Raw genomic sequence first — 17,990 nt, forward strand, 5'->3', positions numbered from 1 at the left:
TGATGTGAAATATAGCAACAGATTCATTTATGCATAATTGGATTTGAATGTTTTAACCCTTTTAACACATTCATTGTCACTAAGTGCTCCGGGTTACGCTCGTAGCGCGTAGGTACGGTTTCGCCGTATGGAGCGGGTAATCGCTTCGGACAGTGTACCCGACAGTCGGTTTCTTGGCCCTGAATGTGTTAATGTCACACGCCGAACCTGACTCGAATAATATAAAATTATTTTAATTATTATTGGGGTTTGTATTTGTACCTCGTGATCCACCACGTGGCAGTGACAATCAAAGGATTAAAAAAAATAGGAGTTCTAGTAATCAAAAATGTTTGCTTTTACATTCCGTTGGCGTCTTTTTCTCGTGGTTGATTTAATTTTGTGACGGAACTTCTAAAGGTGTTTTTACGTGTTATTCAATATCGTAAAAATAAATGTAATTCGTGAAGAACGTTTTTTATTTAATCAATGAAGTGAATACGGGTAATTCCAAAAATGATCGAATTATGGGTTATTTTCGGCATTAGCCAACATTTTGAGTTACCCGAATTCATACACCCTTTTAAATTAGGTGTGCCAAGTTGGTGTGAAATTCTAAAATTTACTGATTTGCTAGGGAATAATAAATTAGGCAGGCGCTAAGCCTAACTTTTTACTACTCTCATATATCCAGAGTAGTAAAAAGTTAGGCTTAGCGCCTGCCCTGAATATCAAACCGAATTTCGTGGGTTCGAATCCCGGCTCGTACCATCCTTGAGGAAACTAAACTAATCCCAATAAGATGTAGAAGGGACTACTTGGGACGGGAGAATAAAAATCATAAAATTTTACACACTAATGTATTTCATACATTCATCACACGTTGTGCAAAATTAAAATGATACAAGCAAGATTGCAAGTACACAAACAAGTACAATGCCGAGCAATAACAGTTCAATTCGGCCTATTGTGAAACTCGACTGACTGGATAAACAATAGCCAGGTTTTATGACCGGCGAACCGTAAAAAGGAGGCAATTATTTCCACGTTACAAAACACGTGTATGATTTAATCCAATGCTCATATTCTGGTAATCATATGTGATACATGTATTAACCTTTTGAACGCTTTATGTCATAAACAATAAACACAAACATTATTCAAACGCCAAGATCCTGGGCGCAAGCGAGCTAATGTAAACCCTACTCTTAAGTGTGAATGACTGACAGCGTCCGCCATAACACCTATAGTTCTTGGCGCGGTGAGCACGGCTAGTAAGACACCTTTAGGTGTTCTTGGCGTTCAAAAGGTTAAATATGTGACGTTCCTCGAGTAAAGGTACCTTATTAGGCAGTTGGACGTCGAGTTGCACTGCATTTACTTTTACCCGTGAAATGTCAGATATGAAGCTGAGTATTTTAGCTGTAATGATGAGTCATAAAGGAGTCAGGGCTATTTTAGTTCTTCAGTAAGAGAATAGTGACATAAACTTACTTAAATACAGTAGGCGTTCGGTATTACAGCAATCAGTGACTCAGGTGACACAATCAAACACCTGATTACAGAGCAGTTGCTTATGATGATATGTAGAATTTTTTTTTTAAATATGCTTTTATTTTCCATACAAATCCAATAATCCAGCAGTCCCAACAATATGGTATAGGTGAAAATTTCAGGAGTCAGATTACCAAGTACCTACTGTATAACAAAAGAGTTCTATGCAATTTGAAAGTATTCAAGACATATTAAACTTCTGAAAGATGATTAAATCTGATACACACTGGCTTTTTTGTATTTTTGCCCCTAAATAATGAATTAGGCTAATTAGAGGGTTTAAGGTAGGCCCAATCAGTTAAAATGTATAATGCAAGTTTGGTGCTACATTAACTTATACCTACCTTATGCTAGTTGCCACTGGCCCATTTTAAAAAGTTCACCCATTGGGCTAGCATAACAATGTCAAAGTTTTGTGACACTGTCTATCTTAAGAGTTTAGTTTTTAAATGACAATATCTAACTAGCAAGATCAGGTGTGAAACCCATTTATGGCTTTACATAGTTTCAACTTACCTAGTTGATATAGGAAATAAAATTACATATACCTATACCTAAATATATTGTGCAATATATTACTTTGAATTTGGAATGTCTTGGTAGTGCAAAAAACACACATAAAATCATTTAAAATGACACCTGTATAAAGTAATACTAGATTGTTCCATTACTCCATATCTTATTTGTATAAAGAGGGAATAATTTATATTAGTAGGAATTTGGGCGTTTTCAGAAATAAATATCGAAAACCCGATTCTCACAGATCCCAGTGTTTTTGGGTTCTTTCAACTCGGAATCACTAGCATATTCAATTCTGATGATAAAATAAAATATCCCAAAAATTTGTATGAAAATTGTACATTCCACTATGTCACGCACATACAAGTGAAAATTTTTTTCATACTAAAACGTGACGTAATGGAATGGACATTTTGGGACATCTTTTTTTATGGTGGGATGGAGAATGCTGTCGATTCTGAGTAGAATGAGCCCAAGAAAGTCCAGATGTGAAAGAATCAGGTTTTTAATATTTATTTCTGAAAACGCCCATTTGCGTGTAAGCTAAAGATTAATAAAATCACAGCTCTTCTTTTTCCTCTTTGGTCTCATGCAACTGGAACGTCTGAAGGATGTTGATTCTCTGTCCCATCTCCTTCTTTTTCTCTTCCGACAGTTTCCCGTTGAGCAGCTTGGTGATTCTCTCGTGTTCAGTCTTGACAAACCCGTCACCTTTCTCAATGATCTTCTCCATGATTGTCTTGTAGATCTTTCCGGAGTTAGCTTGCTGAAAATTATAGAAAATATTTTATTTATTGCATGATAATGCATTTTAGTTGATGGTACAAAATTTGCTGGAAACCTCCAGAACATTTACTATTTCATTTTCCATACAAGTAGCACACATTATTTATTTTTAGATTTGATGCAATTTTCATTTTTTGTCAATTACCTACATACATTTAAAAAATACATTCCTGCTGCAGAAGTTCGCCAAACAAAGGGTTATTCAAATTTCAAAAGTATTTTTAACAATTGTCAAGAAATAATCTAGAAACTTCTATTGATGATTGTAACTTACCTTGCTAGGCAATTTTTTGAAGGTATCTTCACCATCATTGAGAATTTTCTTCCTGTCTTCACTGTCAGCCTTCATGAACTTGACGGCCAGCTTATCAAGGCTCCGCACGCAGCCCGGCAGGCTCAGGTGCACCCCGGTGTGTTCCCGCACGAAACGACGAAGCTCATCGCTTGTAAACTCTTTCTCCGGGTTGTAAGTGATCGGCTCCTTCTTCCCCTTTATAAATAGCTTCACTACCGGGAAATTGTCCTTTGTAGCGCCGTACTTCTTCGCCAATGCTTCGTTATCCCTGTCTCCGTAATCCTTCACTCCCACTTCGGCGATCAGCAAATCGTCCTCTTCCTTCGCGTCCTTTGCCAGTGCGGTGTAGGCGTCGTGCTTGTCGCCATAGGGGAACGCCACATCAAACTTTACCAGCGTAGCATCAAACCTTTTAAGGATCTTATCAAAGGTGTAATCGTTTAATTCCACCGTACCGCTGAGAGAATTAGAGTACGCTGGTGGCAGGACAAACACGAGGCATAAGGCAACCAGGTACCACTGCATCGTCAATGTCGATTAGGGAATAGGCTGTAGTTGTAAAAGTAATAGTTTGCGACGTGGATAGATGAATACTGTATAAAGTTGATTCTTCAAATACAAGGAATAGTATCGGTCAGTCAACCTATTAGCATGAATTTATTGACAATGACAGCAGTTTGTTTTATATGCACTCATTTAAAAAAATAACAACCAATCATAGCGGCAGTGTCATTTGTTATATCTTATTTCTATTGGTCAAATCGTTTGACCAAAAATCATAAATTTTATTTCGTTTCACGCTATTTCTACTCCTATTTTACTTAGGTATATATACTACTATTTGCCTAAAAATATTTTGCTTTATATTGAACAATTTATCTAAATATAATAATACTTTACGTATTATTTTATATTTATGGTATTTTAGATGAAGGATGTAAATTTTTTAAATTATTTCGTTAATTACAATGCGTAGAACGGACTATTTACTTGAAATTTGTGAAATTTCTTTTGACACATGGCCGTGTTTTTTTGGGATTGGTCAACGTAAATGCCGGTAGATATTGTTTACGGTTTACGTGCTGTTCTCATTTACAAAAATACCACAATATGGTTTCAATTTGACAAGCCGTCTGATTTAAAAAAAATTGTAAATTATTGGTATATTTTTTAAATATTCTACAACAAATCAAAACATGCAGCCTTCGAGGACTTGTGAAAAGGAAGTATTTATGTAAGTAGGTAAGTAAATAGCTGATTGCATTAATATCCAGCAGGTTTTTGGTGATCAGGTGCAACACAGCAGTCGCGAGTTGGTACATATACGAAACCAGCTATTATTATTATTTGAAATGGTGGCAAACACCCATTCAGCACGTTTAATGGTAAGTAAATATATTACTACCCTAAATACGGACGGAACTTTCCTTTTTACAGTCAAATTACTGAACCGATTGAGATAAAATCTGACACGTACAAAATAATGCTTTTCCAAGGACAAACACCGGTGATCTGGATGGGGGGGGGGGATTTAATTGTATAGGTAGTTATGTAGCGAGCAACACGTAGAGTCCACTAGGTATGTAGAGCCACAGAATAATTGCTCTGAGCAAATAATGCTGAGCCGAACGGACCAGAGTTTGCCCGAAGTCAGAAGTTTCGCACCCCTAGTAGTTATGCAGGGGTGCACTACTATACCCATAACTCAGGCAAGCATCAGTAATCAAATAGTTGAAAAGGCCTCTAAGCGTAGGTATGATAATACTATTACTTATTCTGTGGCGTAGGATTCAGCTCTACGCATGTCTTCCAATTGAGTTAGACCAAGAAAAGTCTGCAGCGATTTTGATAGCATTTATACGTCATAATTTCATAGAAGTTTGACGTTTAAAATAAGTAAAATAACAAGCACTGCGTGGTCTTTCAAAATCTCAGCAGACTTTTGTTGATCTAACTCTAGAGGCGCCGAACACCGGGAACGCCATTTTTCCGTATATAAGAAACACGGTAAATAAATAAATTAAACAAGTCTCAACTCTCAAACTCTCACTATATTCTCTTGAACGTTATCAATGTTTCTTTTTATTTATTAAGTCAGCCATGGCTTTCTTCCTCGCTTGGCACTGCCTGAAGTACAGCAGGTTCAGTTTCTGTACATCGATAGAGCTCAGGCCTTGCCAGTGACCCATAGCCCAGCCGTCGTTCTGAAAAAAAAAAGTACTAAACGTGTTGCGCACCAGCGCTGAAAGTTTTCAAACCGTCCGTTTTAGTAAAACGTTCGCTAAATTTTATTGTATGGGAAGTTTGATAGATCTCTGCTGCGTGACGTTGATTTGGCGCAATTGGTACGATGGCGGTGGCGCTTTTTATCAAGCGTTGCTGGATTTTCGGCTTTAAGCGTTGGTCGTTAAATCGAGTTTAGCGTGTAGACGGAGTCAAGCGCTTTTATAACGCGCGTTGAAAAAGCTTTCGTGTACATTTACGCGCCTTTGGGCCTAAGTCAGCGTTTAATATGTTGTGTCATCCTTTAATTGGCACCAGCGCCGAAAGTTTTTCTTAGTCTATCGTAGCACAACCATCTGCTAACTTTTAAAACGTGTTCAATATATTCGTTCCTTCCAAAAAATACCAAGTGCGATCACTTTGGTATGGTTTGGTTTACATAGACAGACTCATCTAAAATACCTGCTGCTTATTGGAAACGTTATTTGATTCTGCTTCAACGCTACAAGGAAATTTTACAGCTAAGCATCTTACTACATACTTGTTAAAGCGTTCATGCTCATGACTTGGTTTAGTGCAAAAGAATAAGTAGGTTAGTATTCTCACCCATATAGGATACATGATACTGGTGAAACCATTAGTGATATCTAGCCAGGGATAATGCATGACGCTCTGGTAGTCGTAGGCGAAGCCAACAGACGCTGCCGGCGGAAGCTTGGTCTGCATTTCCGTTTCTAAAGCTGCGGAGTTTAAGTTGTGTTAGTAAGGTTGAAAGTATTAATTTATGACCCATTTCGTACCTTGTCACAGTGACAATCAATATGAAAGTCGCTAGAGACCTCATACTATTGTCAGGGGTGCGAAACTCGTGAGATCGGCCAAACTCGGCTCCGCTCGGCTCAGCATTGCTCCGAGCAATTATTGGGGTTGGCACTACTTGACTTCCTTTTTCGTGCACGACCACAGATACGATAATCACTTGAATTTTGACAACCCTAAATAGCCGAAAGGGATAGTGCCATATATTAGAAAGGGATAGCAAGATTCACCCTGAACCGCTGTCAAACTTCGGTTTTGTAGGAAGTTTCCTTTCTGTACGATAGTACTATTATTTATTCTGTGCTATTGTCACTGTGAATAGGTACAGAATGGGTCACTCATAAATGAGAACTATCGACTGTATCTCAACTGAGAGCTGCTCCAAGTATTGATAGAGTTGACACACAGCACAAGATTCATCATCATCTCCTAGCTCCGTCAGTACCGTATCGTCCGTATCCATGGCATAACAACGCGGGAATAGTGGAGCTTTTAACAAAATTTTGTATTGAAACTCTGTAATGTAGAGGCGCAACGGAGCCGACATGTCTCATTGATAAAAAAAAATTGGTTTAGCATATAAAAAACAACAAAGTTATTAATTAAAAGTAGGTAACATATCTCACTCAGCATATTATTTAGATATGACATTGATATTCAGGCCGCCAAAAATTAAATCTACTTGCATTTAACGTAGCCCAAGAAACTCACTCTTAGACATGTTACCCCAGTTGATAGCGAGGAAGTCGTCTCGGTCGTGCGAGTTGTGCTGATGGTCCAGACCGAGCACGTGCACGAACACGTGCAGCAGGTCGTTGACGGAGTTGAAGCAGTCCGCCGTGATCACCAGCTCCTGCGAAAGGTATAGGGTCAATTAAAACCAAAATATACTTTGCTAATCCGTGAAAAGACTTCTTCCTCCTCCCTCCTCCTCCTCCCCCTCCTTATTCTTCTTTTTTTCTTTCTTCTTTTTTTTCTTCTTTTTTTCTTTCTTTTCGTAGATTAGCAAAGTAATATTTTGGTTTTAATTAATATGGATTTCCGCAAAGTAACCCCTGATTCTATTCGGTATAGGGTCAGTTAGCGAGGAGTTTGGTCGTCCGAATTATGTTGGTCCAGGCATGTGAATGAACACTCGATCTCTCTGCTTGTCTCGATGCTAATTTCATCCACTGCATATTTAGTCGTTCAGCTGATATCATCACACCATGTAGAATGCTATTCTTTAGAATCAGAACCGTTCGGTTATTATTATTTTATTAGATTCATACTTAATTGATACTTCCTGGCGTCATCCCGACTTCTCCACCATCTCTTGTAAATGTAATACGCATACCAGTGGCCTATTTTATAAAGCTACAAGTTACAATTTACAAGCGGAAGTCTCGTTCTAACACACAGGGTTAGAAAGAGACTTCCGCTTGTAAATTGTAACTTGTGCGGAAGTCTCGTTCTAACACACAGGGTTAGAAAGAGACTTCCGCTTGTAAATTGTAACTTGTAGCTTTATAAAATAGGCCACAGATATTATTTGTTTGGACTGGTGCCTAGCATAGCTCGTTTACTCTTTTCTCGCTCGCTCGCTCCGGCCTTACACTTTTTACAAACTAACACGGAATCCGCGCGTCACTCCGGCAATTTATTTATTTATTTTTATTTAGAAATTTAATTCAGGCATCAAGGCCCATATTACAAATACCTTACAGACTAACATACATATGTATTTTATAAACTTAAAACTAAACACTATTTAGACGACAAAACGGCGTGGCTCCGTTGCGTCGGCTGCTCTTGTGTCGGATTCGGCAGTTTGCCCCAGTTTGGCAATGGCGTAAGTAGATGACTATTTTAACGCGTCTGGACGCTTAAGGTTGGCCACCTCATAGTCGCCCACAATGGCGATGATGGCTAATTAAAGCAAGACAGCATTATGCTAGTGTAAAGCGATGTTCCGCTCGAACATTGAAGGGGATCAGCATCCAATGTGAAGATTGCCTTACCTTTTTTGCGCTGGCGCGGCCAGGGTCCGGGCACCGACAGCCCGGCTCCGGTGAGCGGGTCAGCACCAACAGGTCGTCGGCGTGCCGTCGCGCTGGCGATGGAGGCGCGGCTCTACGGATACGTTTGCTTTCTGAAACATATACGCCCTTATTAAGTAGTGAGATACAGATTTCGTGAAGCCCCTTTGCTGCGCCATTAGTTTTTAATTTACAAATATGGTCCGACAAAAGATCCATGTCATTATTGAACCTGCTCACAGAATTACTCGGAAATCGGTTAAGAAAAGCGTCCTGTAGAGGGGACAAGCCGGTCATACGAAAGCATACTCGTATAATGCCCAAGATGAAACGGAGAGTTCGCGCTTGCTCTAGTTTTAATTTGTTTGTCCTTTTTAACACATATAATACCTTCATTTTAAGTATCACAGACAATTCATTTGAAGGATTAATCACTATCCTTTTTCAGGACACTTTCTTCATTTATGTAACTTAGTGTATTTGTACTGTAACGTAACATAGCCTGTAAGTTAGTACTAACAACTATGGACTGTAATTGTCTGAAAATAAATAATTTTTATTTATTTATTTTTATTTCTGCTAAGAGGGAAAGAGAAATATATAAGTTGTTTCCTGTCCGTTTTACAGCAGCAAGATAATTGAAAGTGTTCGATGACAAGTTTAACCCTTTTTTGTGGGAGAGTTAATAACTTTCCTGCATCGATCTAGTCATATAGTCTCAAACTTTGTGTTTTCTTTCTGTTTCTTACCTGACTCAATGTTTTGTTTAGAAGAGTCCTTTCTAGATGTATTGTCATTAACTGGCTCTACATTATTGTTAATAGCATTTTTTCTCGTCATATTAGTCCACATACTACCACCATCATCCTGTAAGACTGTATTATTGTGAGATTGGTTTTCTGAGAGTTTATCGAACTCTACTGAGATGGATGATTCTGATGAATTTGATGAATCCGATTCCTTTGATTCTACCGAGGCTGAGCTCTTATACAATCTGTTTGCTTCATGATTCAGTACTTTAGCGTCTTCGTTCTTCATTGGTATTTGATTGCCGTCATCGGCCTCGATCACGTCATTATTTGCTGTGGTTGTATCATCGTCGTCGTCGTCTTTTGAAAAATCTCTGAATTCAATACAGGTTTCCTTTTCGATATGTTTTATTACTTCTTCGATGTTTTGTCTTTCTTCAATAGCTGTAATTAAACAACTCATGTTTATGATTTGTGTGTATGATTTTAGATTTATTTAGGGTTCTAGATTGAATTTAGTTTTATTCTTAAGTTTATTTAGTTTAGTAGAAAAGGAGAACTTTGCTTCGTACGAGCAATGAAGCGACGCAATCTCATTAAGTATGGGCTGCATGGTTAAATGCGTCTACGCAGGAGGTCTATAACTGGCTTCCTGTTATGAAATTCAAGTTTATTAGTTGATATATGAGTTCTATCTATATAATTGACAATGTTCAATCCTAAGCTAAAAGGACGTATTTTCAATGAAAGTTTAATGCAAATACCGCTTTTTAGCTTAGGAGGGCAGAATTAAAGTTTTTCACCCAGAGGAGATAAAACAAGCAAAGCAAACTTACAGAACTCAATCCGGTCTTTGAGTTTATAGTTAACTATTCCGTACGGCCATAATCTGTCACGGAAATAATTCTCAATATCTTCCTGTGTCGCTTTCTTTGTCTGCTTCTGTAGTCTCGAGGCGATGACTGTGGGGCAGGTGGTTTCCAAGTAGTGCCTGTTTCGCTCTATGCACTCGCCGCCAAAGATCATTGATACCTTTTCTATGTCTATCTCACTTAGTCCCACGCGTTGACCAAAGTCGATTCCATTCTAAAACATATAGCGCAGAGTTAAGTTTAACAAATTTTACGGAATGTTAACCCATAAGAAAATAGAAAAATAATATTATCCGATTTCGGTATGGTCCCACAATTTCCCATGAATACTGACGGTATTACTCCTTTACAGTGCTAGATTCGGCCTCCGAACAAAGAAGGAGCCAGCCTTATTGTTGTCGCTAGAGACACCTAATAGTTCTACCGTTTAACCGAGGTGGTTGGTAAGAAGTTATTACGGTAAGCTAAGAATTGGTCGAAGGATTGGCTGCATGAAGCTTATTTTCTTGGTTAACCCTTAACCAGGTTAAGGGATATATACTTTCCACATGCGGCACTTCAAAAATGCGCTCCAGTTTCGAAGCGAAAGACTGACATATATATTCGATTGTGATTTTTGAAATGTCACCCTAAAAAAGGGTGAAGTTAATAAAATTGAAAAATACATATAAACTCGGCTATCCTCTACTCGTAAATAACCGAGCTACTTCTTTACCAACCGCCTCAGATATGATGAATTCTCTTGTAACTAACCTCGGCGACAAGGGTGAATTTGCCATTTTTGGAGAATGCTCTTGGCGGGTAATGTAGAACACTCTCGTAGTCGTAGGGAAGAGAAGATAGTATCGCAGGACGGCGCTGTATCTCGAAGAATTTCTTGTAGCCTGGACATTCAACCAGTATGACAAATATAACATACGAGTAAAAAGGCTTATGCCGTTGCATTTAAAAGATTATACCGTTTAATTGATATAAGTGCATACCCATAAGTATTTTGAAAGATGAGTCATTAAGTGTGTAATGTATAATACCATTCCCCAGTAGCCACCATGCAGTATATTAATCCAGAATGGTCAGCAATAGATTTACAGACTAATGGCCGGTTGCACCAACCACAATTTTAACGGACTGATCAATATCACTCAGCAGATAACTATGAAACTTTAATGCATTTTATTAGCGAACGCTTTAACGACGACAGACGCTTTGGTGCAACCAACTCTACACTGTTGGGAAAAGTGGCAATGGAAACAATCTAATTATTATTGACATTCGGGATGCTGGGCCTAATATATATACCTACAAACTTAAATGATCAAGAAACTTACCTGGTTTAATATTGTCCCACATGACAGTGAGATATTGATCACGGTCCTCACGCACGTGCTCGTGAGAGAAACCCAGGATGTGCATGACTTCGTGCATGATCTGACCTTCTGACATACAGTCGTAGCCGAATACTACCCACTGAAACATAATCATCTGTTAAATCCAAAAACTGTTTTGGAATGAGGACATTTGCTAAAAGAATGAAGAGCTTAAGTAAATACTTATCGGTCACAAATCAAGTCATGAATCAATAATTAACGCATGCTATTATTGGGTCGGTATATAACCCCTGATATAGGTGGTTTGAAAAGATAGACACACATCTCTGTAAAGTCCAAGCAAGCGACTGGCAAAATCAAGATATAAAAATGAATGGCTGATAACATGACTCAAGCACACACATTTACATAACATAGATTACATAAGATTTTCCCGCTATGCTGGAAAAAGGAGTAATGTGTGTGCAGTGATCGTTACATTTTTTTTCATGATAGTCAGCAAACGAGCTGCCTGATGAGAAGCGGTCACCGTTGCCCATCATAGACTTAAGCAACATCAGAGGAGGACTCATTTATGCGCTACCGACCCTTCAGAACCCTGAATACCCGCTTCTTGAAGAACCTCATGTCGTAGCCCAAAAGAAATACTTCAGGAGAAGAATAAGAAATAAAGAAACGAGTGAGATGCTCTAAGCGAGTATTTTTGATGTGCCAATGTAATGTATCTAAGAAGAGGGAATAACCTTTACTGTTTTGGCAAGATAAGAGGTGCGGTGATAAAAGCGAGATTTGAAAAGTACTGATTTGAAAAGTTCCATAAATGCCTTAAAAATTCCAGAGTACCTGAACTCCTGATATAGTTTTCATCTCGTTACTATGTACACATTGCCGAGTGCCGGAAGGGTTGGTGATGTAGAGCCATTGGACGTTTTGTAAAGATGCTTTATCCGTAGGCCTCTCTCTCAGTCGTTGTAAACGTATGCAGGTACTTTGCTCGAAGTTGTCGAAAGCTTTCGTTATTTTTTCAGCTAGGAACGTATCTGTAGAACGATATTTTAGTAATATCGCTGTGAACTAACAGCAGTTAATGTTATTGCAATCAGTTTTACTAATGGTTATTAACTGTATTGACGATGGAACATTATTAGTTAAAGACGTAGAAGAATTGAATTGCCGTAGATGCTGTCATCTACGGTAATTCAATTCTTTTCCTAACCCTATGTTTATGCGAATTTAGTCTGCGTTGATTACCGTATGTGTTAGAGTCGATGAAATACGGGATGATGCCGTGTTTCCAATACTTGTGCCATGGTACCGGAACTGTTTTTCCATCTAGCGTCACTTTGCTAGCTTTTTCCTCCATAATATTGACATCCAAAACGGCTGGAGCGAAATCGAACCTTCTTCCAGATTTTTCTGCCTAAAAGAAAGTGATTTTTAACCCGCCTGATTTTAAGCAGTCACCACAGCCTATGGGCGCTTGCAATCCAGTCCAGTGGAGTCCCACAATCGTTGCCGATCCTACAAACATACTTACAAGGATTTCTCACTGGAATCACCTAATAAGACCAGGCCTTAAAATGTGCCTACTTTACTCTCCATTGGGTAATTATGCTCCGACATTTTTATAAATATATCATCTCATTTTAATGCTACAACTTGATAGTAGTGATGATTTACTTAAATCAGCATAATATATATCAACACACCTCAATACAAATGTACCTAAGCGAAATAAATTACCGGTACCATATATACACCAAGCATATATCGGCGGGTGACAAGCAAAAGTCACTAACTAACACCATTGATATTATTGGACAATAAACCGTGTTACAAATGTAATAAAGTGCATTGTTACTTTAATTTTTTGATAGTACTTAGTGACTTTTGCTTGTCACCCGACGAATTATGTATATAGAGTTTCAGTCCGTCTTTGAGCTTCAGAGTAACAGATTAAATAATAATATAATAAATAACCCCGCGGGGGCAGCTTGTGGCGAGCTGACGGTGAGTAGCGACACCGCGGACCCCTATTCCAGAGGGCCCTGTCATCTGGCCCTCGCCTCTGTGCTTGCCTTGATTGGCCGGCCAGAGTGGAGTCGCAAGAGCGGGACCTATGCTCCAGGTTGGAAGTGTAAAATGTCATAACGCCGGCGGCCTGCTGAACGGATTACCGGGATCTGGCTACCGCAGACTTCACCTCTCGACAACCTCACAGCCACTCCAAAGTGTTGCCCTGTTGTCGCACTGTGCGTGCGGCCATTGCGGGGCCCACTCAATGAGTTGGCGAGTCACCACCTGTCTTATACAATTTTGAGAATGATTGTCACGGCAGGTGTCCGCTAGTCTCTCCCATAGCCCGATATCCAGTCCATCCAACGTTCAAATCTATAGCCTATGGCCTTAGTTCCCATCGCAGCACAAAGGTGCTGCACTGCAATTATTGCACCTGGCGGGGACTATCTCCGGATGTATCACATTGTGCGTTCGGGGATGGTATCCGCCACGTGTATCCCTTGCCTTTAGATTAATTTGTCTTAAAGGGCCTCTGCGCTGTTGGCTTCGGCCCCACGCATGCCCCCCAAAGGTCCGGGACCCCATGGTCCCGAGATATGGAAAGACATACAAATAATAAATAAAATTATCATTTTAACATTAACTAGAACTCAAGAACCATGTAAACAGATTTAAGGTCTTCGCACACTATATCAACTCCACGCCACTTCGGCAGCACCTCTACTCACACTCTTGATGAGTAGTCAACTAGTTGATCCACCCAATGGTCACTAGTGGGCAATGCGTTGTCAACGAGTGGACAACGCGGTGTCAACGAATTAGGCCGCCAAATGGTTACCCGTCACGCGTCAGTCGCAAACGCATAGTCGTTGCGGGGACGACGTGTGGTCAATGCGTGGCAAACGTGTCGGAGTTGACCTTTAGTGTACGACGCGTAGACCACACGACGTACACTACTTTAATATATTTTTTGAAATTAAACCTAGAAATTCTGACATAGGGCTTAAATTTCAATATTTGGCATAGAATCGAGTCGCCGTTGAGTTGTTGTAATGTGCGAAGACCTTAAGGGGGTGCCCCGTGTGAAATTTCTTTATACATGTGACCCTTTATAATTTTTTCTTGAGATTATTCTGGCTAGCCAAATTATCAGAACATGTAAGTCTATTATATCTAGTGAGATTTTTTTTCTTGGGATATCCAATATAGTGGACGTTATCGATTTAAGGATTGTAAGTACTGTACCTCGGGCTTAGCTGTAGTAGTTCGATTTTTCTTTCTGTACTCGACCTTTTGCCCATCCTCTGGTTCATCATATAGTTTGTCGACGATGTTTTCTATTCTGTCTGCGGGATCCACCGCCGGAGCCGCTCTTTTAACTCGATTGTGACCCAGAAGTTCATTTTGCACCTTATCGGTTTCAACGTTAAACATTTGACATAGGTCTAGAGTGTTCTGTCGTTTTCTTGCAATTAGCTGGCGGTTAACTGTGAATTATTTTTTTTATATTGGAAAGAGAGGACATTTACAAGCGATAAAAGCTATTTTTATTGCTGTAAGGAATCAGCTTAAAATCATAAATTCTGCTGTCGAGAACTGCTAAGCAGAAGCCTTCTTTCGAGTACGCCACTTGTCCCTAGCGCTTTTTGTAGCGGTCCTGAGGGGCTACCGCAAAAACCGATATTCGCAAATTGCGGGGAACTTTCTCATTCACTCGAATGAAGGCGTAATAAGAGTGACAAAGAAAAATGCAATTTGATGCGAACTTCGATTTTCGCGGTTATAGCCCTGGCCCCGTAGACAACATGCCAATCGCTAACGCTCCGAATGGGGCCACACAGATTACCAGTTCGCCGGACGATATCAGCCTGTCAGTTGTTCGGAGCTGTCAAATTTTGCTTCTAACTGACAGGCAGATATCGTCCGGCGGACTGGTAATTAGTGGGCCCCTTAACGAAACGCAACTATGTCACTGTCACACTAATATGGAAGAGTGATAGAGAGACAAAGCGATTCGATGGCGAAGCGCAAGCGATCGTCACCTTGGCTAGGCAGCTGAGCTACTCGTAATCTCATCCAGACGTGACCCGCAATCATCCGAATGTCGTCCGCCGAATATCTATATTAGTAGAAAAGTTCCATTAAACTAGCTCTTACCGTTGTTAACACTTTATTAAAGGTAATATTATAACTTTATCAGTCAATAGATAACCAAGTATGTGGTGGAGCTCATTGTCGATGTAACCTATTATTAATTTCACTGAAGCATATTTGGTGAAAGGTCCGAAGTGTAAAGTGTAATGAAACTAATGAAGTGTGATAACGAGCGAGCCGTGAAGTTTTCCCCTTTTACGTGCTCACTGTAATACTTTCAGCCTATATACGTCCCACTGCTGGGCACAGGCCTCCTCTCATGCGCGAGAAGGCTTGGGCTATAGTCCCCAAGCTATGCGGGTTGGGGACTTCACATCTTTGAATTTCTTCGCAGATGTATGCAGGTTTCCTCACGATGTTTTCCTTCACCGAAAAGCTAGTGGTAAATATCAAATGATATTTCGTACATAAGTTTCGAAAAACTCATTGGTACGAGCCATTTGAACCTGCGACCTCCGGATTGAAAGTCGGACGTCATATCCACTCTGCCACCACCGCTCACTATATAAGTACCTTACTGTAATCCTGTGGTTATAAATTAAAATCCCAATTTGGAATGACGTTTTAAAACTTTTAAACTGAGTTTCTGATACTGTGGTAAGTATGTGAACTCATAGGGAATTGCTCGTGATTGTACAGGTCTTACGAGAAACCATTTGAATATATTGAAATCGGGTGTTTTACTTTTTTAGTGTACAATTTCTGTGTTTAAAATTGATTATTTTCGTGACATTAAGTCAGGGGTTTATTAAACTGTGGTTCTATCTTTTACAATTGCAGCATACATAAAACATTGACACATTTTTCATAAATGAACAGCAAAAAATAACGTTGACAGTGATATGATATAAGTAATTTATTTATAATTTCATTAAAAGTTGAGTTTTACTGGAGCTAAGCTTTTGATTAAAGTTACAATATAAAATTAATGTAAATACTTAGTTACATACGTTTACGGACAGATAGACTTCCTGGGTGTGAAAATTCTGCTAATATACTTGAAAAATATAATAAAAATACTATTTTGCAAAGACTTAACATTATGAAAAAGTTACTATTAAACTAACATTTTATGCAGTGTCAAGATATAAAATTGTTGTGAAATTTCTCGTCTGAAAATGAGATTGCGCATTTTATAGTTTTCGATCAAGTATAGCAAGTAAAATATTATTGGTTTTGAGTAAAAGAATACAGAAAAGAATACTATTATGAACATTTTAATTTTGTACAACACGGTACGGAGGTAGCCATTAATTGACAGCTTCCTAAATATAGGCTATTAATTTGGTTGCATTTTGCACCTATATTTAATATTTTCATATGAAAAATTTCAAACCTAACGACTAAATCAGCTGATTTTTAAATATTCTTTATTTCATGGTTATAAATCTCACAACTGTCAGGACTATACATATTCTTCTAAATAATTGATTTACCTAAATAATATATAAGTCGGATATTGATATTGTCTGAATCAACACTATATCTGTATCTGGTTCAGCAGTGGTGGGACTCCCGTCTAAAACCACAAACGAATGCCAGCTGCTTGAGGTCGCTATCAGAGCGGCTACCGCGAAAACCGAAATTCGCAAATTGCGGAGATCTTTCTCTTTTACTCCAATGAAGGCGGAATTAGAGTGACAGAGAAAAATCCCCGCAATTTGCGAACTTCGATTTTCGCGGTTATAGTGTAGCCCAGCATTCAACCACGTGCACCCTACGAGCGGCCGAATCGTTGGGCGACAGTTGGTCAGACAGTTGGCAGGGACGCCCCAGGAGCCCTGCTTGGCCAGTTGACCACGGCGGAGACAACAAGTGCGCTTAGTCCTGAGTGCCTCCAGGCCGTCGCCGGCGGAATGGATGCACATCAGGCTCATTCTAGCCGTGCCCACTCCACACAGGGCCGGATTTCCGTCTAGGTCCACAAGGTCCAGGCCTAGGGGCCCAGGCAACCTAGCAATGGGGCCATACCAAGTACCTAAGGGCCTCAGGTCTCTAAATCCGGGCCTGGACACAAAAAGTAGTGAAGTATTAATGTATTTACTTAACCAATAATCATGAATGTCTAATATTCAGCGTCGGTACACAATCCGCGCGTGTAAACATGTCAAATACCTAAGTTTTAGCTTAACAAATGAGGGCAAGAGGCTACGTGATCCGTGGCCTCAATTGTCTAGTCTAGTAGATGTGAAATTGCAGAATTGCATACATATTAGTAAGTACTTGAACTATTTTTCTCAAATAAATATAAAATAAATAAATAAATAAATATTAGTACATTTTTAGGGTTCCGTAGCCAAATGGCAAAAAACGGAACCCTTATAGATTTGTCATGTCTGTCCATCTGTCTGTCCGTGTATCTCACAGCCACTTTTTTCCGATACTATAAGAACTATACTGTTGAAACTTGGTAAGTAGATATATTCTGTGAACCGCATTAAGATTTTCACACAAAAATAGAAAAAAAACAATAAATTTTGGGGGTTCCCCATACTTAGAACCGAAACTCAAATTTTTTTTTCATCAAGCCTATACGTAGTATACGTGTGGGGTATCTATGGATAGGTCTTCAAAAATTATATTGAGGTCTCTAATATCATTTTTTTCTAAACTGAATAGTTTGCGCGAGAGACACTTCCAAAGTGGTAAAATGTGTCCCCCCCCCCCCCCCCTGT

General features: G+C 39.3%; 2 protein-coding genes across 2 annotated transcripts; both read right to left on the bottom strand.

The window, feature by feature from the left end:
* Nucleotides 1-822: 822 nt before the first annotated feature.
* LOC134674942 (protein windbeutel) lies at nucleotides 823-3,791 on the bottom strand. Its single transcript, XM_063533100.1, has 2 exons — nucleotides 3,113-3,791; nucleotides 823-2,818 (listed from the first exon to the last, which is right to left on the bottom strand). Exons 1-2 carry the CDS (start codon nucleotides 3,656-3,658, stop codon nucleotides 2,612-2,614), a joined length of 753 nt encoding a protein of 250 aa, XP_063389170.1. The 5' UTR covers nucleotides 3,659-3,791; the 3' UTR covers nucleotides 823-2,611.
* Nucleotides 3,792-5,174: 1,383 nt separating this feature from the next.
* LOC134674641 (uncharacterized) lies at nucleotides 5,175-16,413 on the bottom strand. Its single transcript, XM_063532762.1, has 12 exons — nucleotides 16,266-16,413; nucleotides 14,407-14,648; nucleotides 12,394-12,562; nucleotides 11,986-12,182; nucleotides 11,143-11,281; nucleotides 10,568-10,698; nucleotides 9,779-10,028; nucleotides 8,943-9,386; nucleotides 8,176-8,306; nucleotides 6,887-7,028; nucleotides 5,963-6,096; nucleotides 5,175-5,337 (listed from the first exon to the last, which is right to left on the bottom strand). The coding sequence occupies exons 1-12, from the start codon at nucleotides 16,354-16,356 to the stop codon at nucleotides 5,203-5,205; spliced, it is 2,205 nt and encodes a 734-aa protein (XP_063388832.1). The 5' UTR covers nucleotides 16,357-16,413; the 3' UTR covers nucleotides 5,175-5,202.
* Nucleotides 16,414-17,990: the final 1,577 nt, after the last annotated feature.

The sequence above is a fragment of the Cydia fagiglandana genome, chromosome 20, assembly GCF_963556715.1.
Source record: "Cydia fagiglandana chromosome 20, ilCydFagi1.1, whole genome shotgun sequence".
Lineage (NCBI taxonomy): Eukaryota > Metazoa > Arthropoda > Insecta > Lepidoptera > Tortricidae > Cydia > Cydia fagiglandana.